An 8,635-nucleotide genomic window follows, 5' to 3' on the forward strand; every position below is an offset into this window, starting at 1 on the left:
TTTCTGAAGAAGGGTCTAGGCCCGAAACGTCAGCCTTCCTGCTCCTCTGATGCTGCTTGGCCTGCTGTGTTCATCCAGCTCTACACCTTGTTATCTCAGCAACATTGGTGTACCTACCCTGAATTTAGATTCAATTTGACTACAGGGGAAAGAGCTACACAGTGTTCTAGTCTATACGTTTGATTTAATACAACAGTTGTCTGCAAGTTTACTTTCAGTATGATGTAGAAAATAACATTTTTAATTACCTTTTAACCTTTATCAACTTTTTCATTAAAACTGGCATTGATAATTTTCAATTGCAGGTATGGTATATTAGTGGATCCAATTCAAATAATCTCGCTGTTCCTGAAGGATCCCTACAGTTGGCCTGCTTTGTGCCTTATAATTGGTAAGTGTCCTGCACTTGGGAAGTGATTTGTGTCTCTGAGTCATTCCCTGTCTCTTTGTCTCCAGTGCTCCAGTAGGAGGTTAAATTGACAGTACAAGTCTTGAGATGTCATTCTCTCGTAATTTGCTGTACAATTTTATTAACCTTCGCAGGCACAAATGTTGATCCTGACTTTTCTTCAGATCTCCTATCTTTGAACTTGCCCAATGAGATTTAATATCCCTCTGCTAGCAATTCACTAATTTTGAACTTGTCCCCTGATTATTATTTTTATGGACTTTAATTTCTAACACCTGGAATTATTTTTGATAGCTAAGATTATGCATGGTTAAAATGCTCCTATGTCTTCCCTCTGCTTTCCATTCCAATTATATAACAATGTAATCTTGTTCTTCCCTTGTCTTACATGAATCAATTTTCCTCTGTTTTGAGGTTCCACTTCTTGCCTTGGCCTGGGGTCAGCAGCTTTTCTGTTGCTGTCACCACAATTGACAAATATCAGTGTCTGGGCAGGAAATGAAACTACAATGTGAAATATGTGACAAAGAGAAGGTATTACTATTACAGTCTTGTGTCGTATCCACGTATTACTAGTGTATATCATTCTGTGTCCACTTACTGCTGTTGATTTAACAGACCTCTTTATATTCCCCAGTCTCGAATACTTTTGTAATTGTGACACTGCACATTGAAAGGAAAATGGCTGTGGTGAGTTGGTAGTTTTCTTTCTCTCGAGGGATAGGGAGTACTTGTGTTCTAATTGTTGGATAGTTTTGGTACTTGTATAAATATTGGCGGAAGTGGATTGCTTGTCTTTGTGGAAGCCCCCCAGTGTAGGTCACTATCCTTCAGAGGGCTGGATCCGTGGGGAAACAAGTCATGCCTCTGATCAGATATTTGAGAAGTAACAAATCTTTCTTTGCCTCGCCTGTCCTAGAACCATGCAAGTACAGTTCCACAGACTGTAGAATCTATTTGGCTTTCCCCAAATGGCCATTGTTTGATACGTGAATGTTGTAAGAGCGAGTGTTAACATGAAATTTGTACAGAAGGTCTCTGCTAAGCTTGAATTTGTTCTTTCTTGACGTTCATACGGACATCTGCCTTTCAAGGAGGAATTGTTAGATAGGAATCAACAAGGGAAATCCTGCATGTAGTCATCACAGTCAAATCACTCCTCTCCCTTCCAATATTCAGGGGTTTTGAGGGCAGTTATCATACCCATTCCCTTCCCTTTGTCCAGACCCTGGTACACCAAGTGATTGTGATACTAAGCAAATAACACAGACCATGAGATTGAAAGCCATCACAGCAAGCTGGAATGAAGTTCAGTAAATCCGAGTCAGTGAGCTGGAAAGCTCCCAGTTTCCTCAAGTCTTTAGAGGGAGGAATCTGGCTCCTTGATTGGTTCACACAGATTCTAGGCTCTAAGTGGCTGATTCATTGGCCCACTAAATTATTCTGTTTGCTGCTGATTATGTTAAAGGAATGCCATCACTGTTTCCTTGTGTTATGTAGGGATAAGAATATAGGAGCTAGGAGCATGAGGAGGCAATTCAGCCCCTCGAATCTGCTCCACCATTTGATACGATAGTGGCTAATCTTATCTTGCCCTCACTCCACTTTACTGCCCACTCTCCATAACCCTTCAACTTATTATGAATTAAAAATTTGTTTACCTCCTTAAATTTACTCTGTCCCAGCATCCACCACATTCTGGAGTTGTGAATTTCACAGATTCACAACACTTTGAGAGAAGAAATTTTGCCTCATTTCTATTTTAAATCTGCTATCCCTTATCCTTTTAAACAATTGACATGAGGAAACATCCTCTTTACGTCTAGTTTGTCAATGCCTTTATAAACCTATAGGATAGGCAATAAGTAGTGTTGCCTGTATCCTAACCAAAATGAAAATAACTACTTGAGTTTGTTGGCGCCATCAGAAATCACACAGGCAACCATTCAATCTGTGTCTTTTCAAAGTGCACCAGTCACTTTTATTTTAAGGTGTATGTTCTTATATTTATTTTGATTTTGTGTAAATTGTTGAAATTGGTGTGGCCTCAAAATTATATCTGTTGCCTTTTATTATTTTAAGCACTCAACTTGTCACTGTGATTTGATGTTTGAGATCCTGCCTTCCCAGCAGTTTGGGTTTTGAATGCCATTCCTTTTGTGGGCTGCGAGGCACAACCAGAGTAATTCAGTGGGACAGCCTCCTGTGTTGGAAATTCAGAGATTCTGTGGAATACAGGGCATGTTTGAAAATTTGATTACCCTGGGATAGAGGTGCCACATTTTGCTAATCTCAAACTTGATTCGGGTAGGATTGGAGCTTGAATTGCAATCATTCGGTGTAAGCTTCCAATTCCAAGTGAAGTGTCATTATGGGGACACTGATTAATGAACTTATGACTTAAATCGTTCAACATTGAAACATTCAACAACTTTCTTAAAATTCGGACTGTTGTGTAGAGGACTTGGCAAGTGGTGATATTCCCCACATCCATCTTCACTGAGCAAAGAATAACCTGTGAATGATGCAATTACTAAGTATTATGTCTATACATTCAGATGATTTTTTAATTTAAAGTTTGCAAGGTTTGAGTTATACAGCATTGACGAGTACGGAGAGGGTATTTTATTCAGATCTTAACTTGCCCATTCCTGACTTTGACAGCATTGCTTGGCCAGTGCTATGCAGCCTACAGTTGTTTGGCTTCCATATATACATGACTGTGCACCTAACTACAGCAGTATCAAATTTCTACATTTTATACCACATCCATTTGTGCTTGGAGCTTGTAAACTAGTACATATCTATTTGATTGTGCATGATTCCTTTCACTTTGGAACTGGGGATTGATTCCAGACCAAACCCCTCTGAATTAGCAGAATCCCGCGTTAATCTAGGTATTACAGTCCAGTTTGATCTAGGGTGGTTTTGATGAGTAAGCATCCGTCTATCATCCTAACTACTGAGTTAGAGTCATAGAACTGTACAGCATGGAAACAGACCCTTTGATCCAACTCATCCATGCCGATCAGCTATCCTAAGTTAATCTAGTCCCATTTGGCCCATATCCCTCTAAACCCTTCCTATTCATGTATCCATCCAGTTGCCTTTTAACTGTTGTAATTGTACCAGCCTCCACCACTTCCTCTGGCAGCTCATTCTGTACACGCACCACCCTCTGTGAAAAATTTGCCCTCTACATCCCTTTTAAATCTTCTCCTCTCTCACCTTGAACCAATGCCCTCTGGTTCTGCACTTGCCCACCCTGGGGAAAAGACCTTGACTATTCATCGTATCTATGCCCCTCATCATTTTATAAACTTTTACTGACCTATGGAACTAACTGCAGCTAAGAACGTGACAGCCAACATCTGAGCATTGTGCTTTTTACTCCGAGGATGCTAAAGGGGCCTTGAACCTGACTTCTTGCACTCCTTTCTCATGTCCTGAGATGCTTGCAGATGTGTTATTTCCCTCAGCAATACAGCCAAGACCAGTAATTCTAGACATATATAGTCTCCTTTTATAGTCTTGCTATTGCAGTGGGATGGGATGGGGTGATAGTTAGATTGCAGCCACAGAGACTAGGATAGAGATGACTTTTTTTTTTCTGGCCTGTTTAACCTTGTAAAGCATTTCCTGTTTGAGAATCCAGGATTTAAGCTCTAGTGTGTCATATAAGTAAGTCCTGACCCTATAGTTTCTGGGTTACATAACTAAAGCTCGTACAAGGAACCTCATTTCTTTTCAAATTAGTCTGAAGGTATGTCACACTTGAAATAATAATCACCTTGAAGAAAGACCATTTGCTTCTCATTATCCCTTGACTTGTTTTTCTTTTTCTCCACAGGGTGTTTTATCTGAGCGTTTTGGGTTGGTTTTGCACACAGTTAACCTGATCGCCATTCTATCCTTCCCTGCAGCTGTGGTTTTAACAGTTGACTCAATGACCCCAGGTGAGCACAGTGGATGGCAGTTAGGGGAAAGAGGGTCAACGTACCTCCATTATAGAAGACACTAACTGTAGCTTTGATTCTATGGAGAAGCCCTGTTATTTGGAAAATTATTTGGTTACAAACCAGCAAAAGCTTTCGGGATCATCTAGTGCAGTAAAAATTCTGGCCTGCATTTAGGTTATGCCGAGGATGGCAGCTAGTCTTAAATGTCTGTTTAATTACCTGAGAGTCTATTCAGTTATAGAACAGAGTATCATAGCATTGGACAACTTTTAACAAGGTTCACAAATCACCTTTTTCCTTCATCAAAGGGCTCAATCTTTTCTGTAATTTGGAGCCGTGCACATCTACTGAGGTGAGAAAAGGCTGTTTGGTCAATCAAAACTTGACCATCTGCTGTAGCGCAGCAAGGCTAACAACTTTAATGTTGCTGCCATCTCTGACCTGATTATTGATACATGTTTCATTTCTGTTTTTTGAAGTACAATACCACATCATTCCTTGACCGTTGGAGCAGATTCTTGGAACATCTTCCCTGTATGCGAACTTGCACTAGATGTTCTACACCATTTTGAGGAGGTGGCTCATTGTTACCCTTGACGTGAGTTAGGGTGATGACCTCCAGGCCAATTGAGGATGAGCACCAAATGCTAGGCTTGCCAGCGATGCCCTTATCCCAAGACTCTTTTTTTTTTTTTTTCTTTTTTTCTTAAAAGCAAATTTGCTTTACTAGGATATCTAGGCTTGCTAACAGGAAACAAAGTGTAGGAATAAATGGGATTTTCACAGGCTGGCAGATATCCCGAGTGGTGTGCCACAGGGGTCAGTGCTGGGGTTTCATCTCTTTACAAATTATAGAAATGATTCGGATGAAGGGACCAGGGTATGGTAGCTGAACTTGCTGGTGACACATTGATAGGCAATCCATTCATACCAGCTATTAGCCTATTGATAGGAGAGTGAGTTGTGAAGAGGACATAAGGAGCTAACAAAGGGATATAGATTGCCCACTCACTGAAACTAAGTTCTGGGAAATGTGGAAAAGTGTGAAATTGTTCATTTTGGCAGAAGCAAAGAAAAGCACATCATCTAAATGGTGAGAGGTTGCAGACTTGAGATAGTGCTCTGGATGTCCAAGTACGTGAACCACAGGTTAGTCTGAAGGTACAGCAAGTAACCAGGAATGCAAATAGAATGTCAGTGAGGGAAATTGAACATAAAGGTAGGGAGATAGTAGGAACTGCAGATGCTGGAGAATCTGAGATAACAAGGTGCAGAGCTGGATGAACACAGCAGGCCAAGCAGCATCAGAGGAGCAGGAAGGCTGACGTTTCGGGCCTAGACCCTTGTTCAGAAAATTCAACGCTGATGGCATTATTTCACAGCTCATTACAAACTCGACAATACCGGCCAAGATGAAATATAATAAGACATTAAAATAATCTTGATGCGGTTTTTCAAGACTATCCCAAAGCAAAATGACTTCTCATGCCCTTACACACAAGAAGAAGCCGACAGTATCTTGAAGGCAGTCAAATTAGGCAAAGCAACAGATGTCAATGGTATTTATTCAAAATTCCTGAAGAACATTTGGTCATAAAGAGGGAAATGGCTAGCAAAGCTGTTTACAATATCCATAGTGCAGGTACCACTCCAAGTATTCTCGATGGCAAATGTCATGGATTTGCAAAGTAAAATCAAAGAGGCCTTGGCAAGTTACAACTGCTGTCGGTGTGCCAGTGATCGAGGGGTTGATTGTTCAAGGTAATAGATAAGGTGCCAATTAATCAGACTGCTTTATCTTAGATAATGTCAAATGTCATAAGTGTTGTTTGGGGCTGCACTCATGCAGGCCAGTGGAGAGTATTTCACTACATTTCTGGCTTGTGCCTTGATGGGACAGAGACTCTGATAGGTCAAGTCATGTTGAATTCCTAGCATCTGACCTGCTTCACTAGACACAATGGTTATGGAGCTTCAGTTTTGTCCGCTGCCCCCCAATTCTCAATGCTGAGGGATTCAGCTGTGGTATTGAATGCAAGAGAAGGTTCCCAGATGGTCATTATTGCATGATTGTTACATGTCATTTATCAGCCCATTCCTGAATGTTTTCCAGGTTTTTTTTTTTGCTTGTGCACTTGGGCTATTTGTTTGAAGAGTTGCAAATGGTATTGCACACTGAAATTATCAGCAGGCATCTCCACTTCTGACCTTCTGATGGTGGGAAGTAACTGGTGAAGCAGCTGAACATTGTTGGTCCTGGGACAGTACCCTGAGTAACTCTTGCAGTGATGTCTAGGGACTGAGATGATTTATCACCAATTGTCTTCCTTTTTTTATTCTAGGTATGACTGCAGCCGCTGGAAACATTCTCTTTCCCTGATTCCCCTTGACCTCAATTTTTCCAGTGCCCCTCGATGCCATGCATATTCTAATACTACTTTGATGTCAAGAACAGTTACTCTATTCTCACCTCTGGAATGCTGCTTGTTTGTCCTTGGTAAACAAGAGCTGTAATGAAGTCTGGAGTTGAGAATTCCTGATGGAAATCTAAACCAAGCATTGGTCAATGAATTATTGGTTAGAAATTTCTTCTTGACGCCACTGACTAATCTTTCCATTATTTTACTTTAATATAGGCTGATGGGTGGCAAGTGACTGCATTAGATTTGGCCTACCATGTGTGTACATGGCATACCTGGGCAATTTGCCATCTTTTTATCAGGTGGTATTGCTTTTAATGGAACAGCTTGGTTCTCTGTGCAGCTGGGTCTTGAGCGTAACTCTTCAGTGCTACAGCTGGGATGTTTTCAGAGCCCTAAATGCATCCAGTACCTTCACCTCTTTCTTGATCTTTCATGAATGAATTCTACTGATTGAAGACTGGTGTCTAGAATGCTTGGGACTTCTTGGGACCAAGATGGAGCGTCAGCATAGCAAGCTAGACTGAAGATAAATGCACATGCTTCAGCCTACTTGCACTGGGCTTCACTATTAGTGAATATGAGGATGTTTCCAAAACCACCTCACCAAGTTAGTCATTTAGTTGTCCACCACATTCATGACTAGACATAACGGGATTTCAGAGCTTGAATTGGATCCTTTTGGTTGTGGCATCATGTAACTCTGTCTATAGTACAGTGTATGGCTTCTGGTGTTTAATTGGTATGTCATTCAATATTGTAGATCACCAAGATGATAACTCCTCTTTAGCATTTTGGTGTTGCTTCTGGTATGGTTTCCTGTGCTTCTTATAAACTTGGTTTGTTCCTGGATTGATATTAATGGTTATGTATGGCAGATGGTGTAATTGAGGTGTTACGTTCTGCTCCAGTTATTGGCCCACAGTGCTTCAAGGATAGCCTATTCTTCATTTCTATTCCATTTAGCACAGTGGAAGGTAGCCTCAATGTGAAGTCAGAACTTGACCACCAAGCATTTTTTTGGAGACCACATGTGTCAATACTGTCAAGGATAAATGCAATTGTGATTTTATAAAATACAGAAGGCGAGGTTACATACATTTTTGTTTAACCTTGCTTTGGTTTTCTTACTGCCTGCCACAGGGCAGTCTGTCTGCCATGTGCTTCAGGGCCCTTAAGCTCTGTCGGTAGCGGTTACTGAGCTTTGGTTATAGATATTTTAAATCTCTGCTCAGAGTACATTCTTTTCTTGACTGCTTTCAAGTGGTGTTCAGCAGGGAGGAGTACTGATTCATCTGTTTGATGGTGACAGTAAGTTATAATCAGTGGGAGGTTTCCTTTCCAATGTTTGACCTGAGGGAGTGGAATCCAAAATGAGTATTAATGGCCACATCTTCCTTACTAGCTGGATCGCTCCTTCAGAGAACCGGATGGGCTATGGGAACCTTCTGCACTGTAAGCGATCTGTTCTGTATTGCTGCTTTTGATGTGTCTGTCCTACTGGTGGGACAGGTAATTCACTGGATAAATGACGGAGCCTTCTGGGATATTAGCTGAAACATATGACTGTCTCTGGCTTTGACTGATAGTATCATCAGATGTCAGAGAAGAGTTACAGTTACTTGCTGTAGATGTTGTGCCTGGGATCAAGCTGCTGTGTACAAACTCCCACAGGCTGCAGATATAACACCATCTTCATAGTAATCTTGTTTTATATGTTTAGTTAAATTTTCAAGGAATTTTTATTTAGTTTATTTTTTAGTTTTTAAAACTGCTTTACTAAATTAATTATTTAAAGTATTCATCATAAGTTCCTATAAATGCTTAATACTATTAGATACTTAATC

At 40.6% G+C, this 8,635-nt stretch overlaps 1 protein-coding gene across 1 annotated transcript; it reads left to right on the plus strand.

Annotated features, from left to right (window-relative positions):
* Positions 1-305: 305 nt before the first annotated feature.
* On the plus strand, positions 306-4,614 carry LOC125482299 (diacylglycerol O-acyltransferase 1-like; the record flags this gene model as incomplete). Its single annotated transcript, XM_048594353.1, has 3 exons — positions 306-391; positions 1,047-1,099; positions 4,260-4,614. Coding segments are annotated over 3 exons (310 nt in total), but the record flags the coding sequence as incomplete, so codon positions are not given.
* Between the last annotated feature and the right edge of the window lie 4,021 nt (positions 4,615-8,635).

Source organism: Rhincodon typus, unplaced genomic scaffold (assembly GCF_021869965.1).
Source record: "Rhincodon typus isolate 14 unplaced genomic scaffold, sRhiTyp1.1 hic_rhity00008445, whole genome shotgun sequence".
Taxonomy (NCBI): Eukaryota; Metazoa; Chordata; class Chondrichthyes; order Orectolobiformes; family Rhincodontidae; genus Rhincodon; species Rhincodon typus.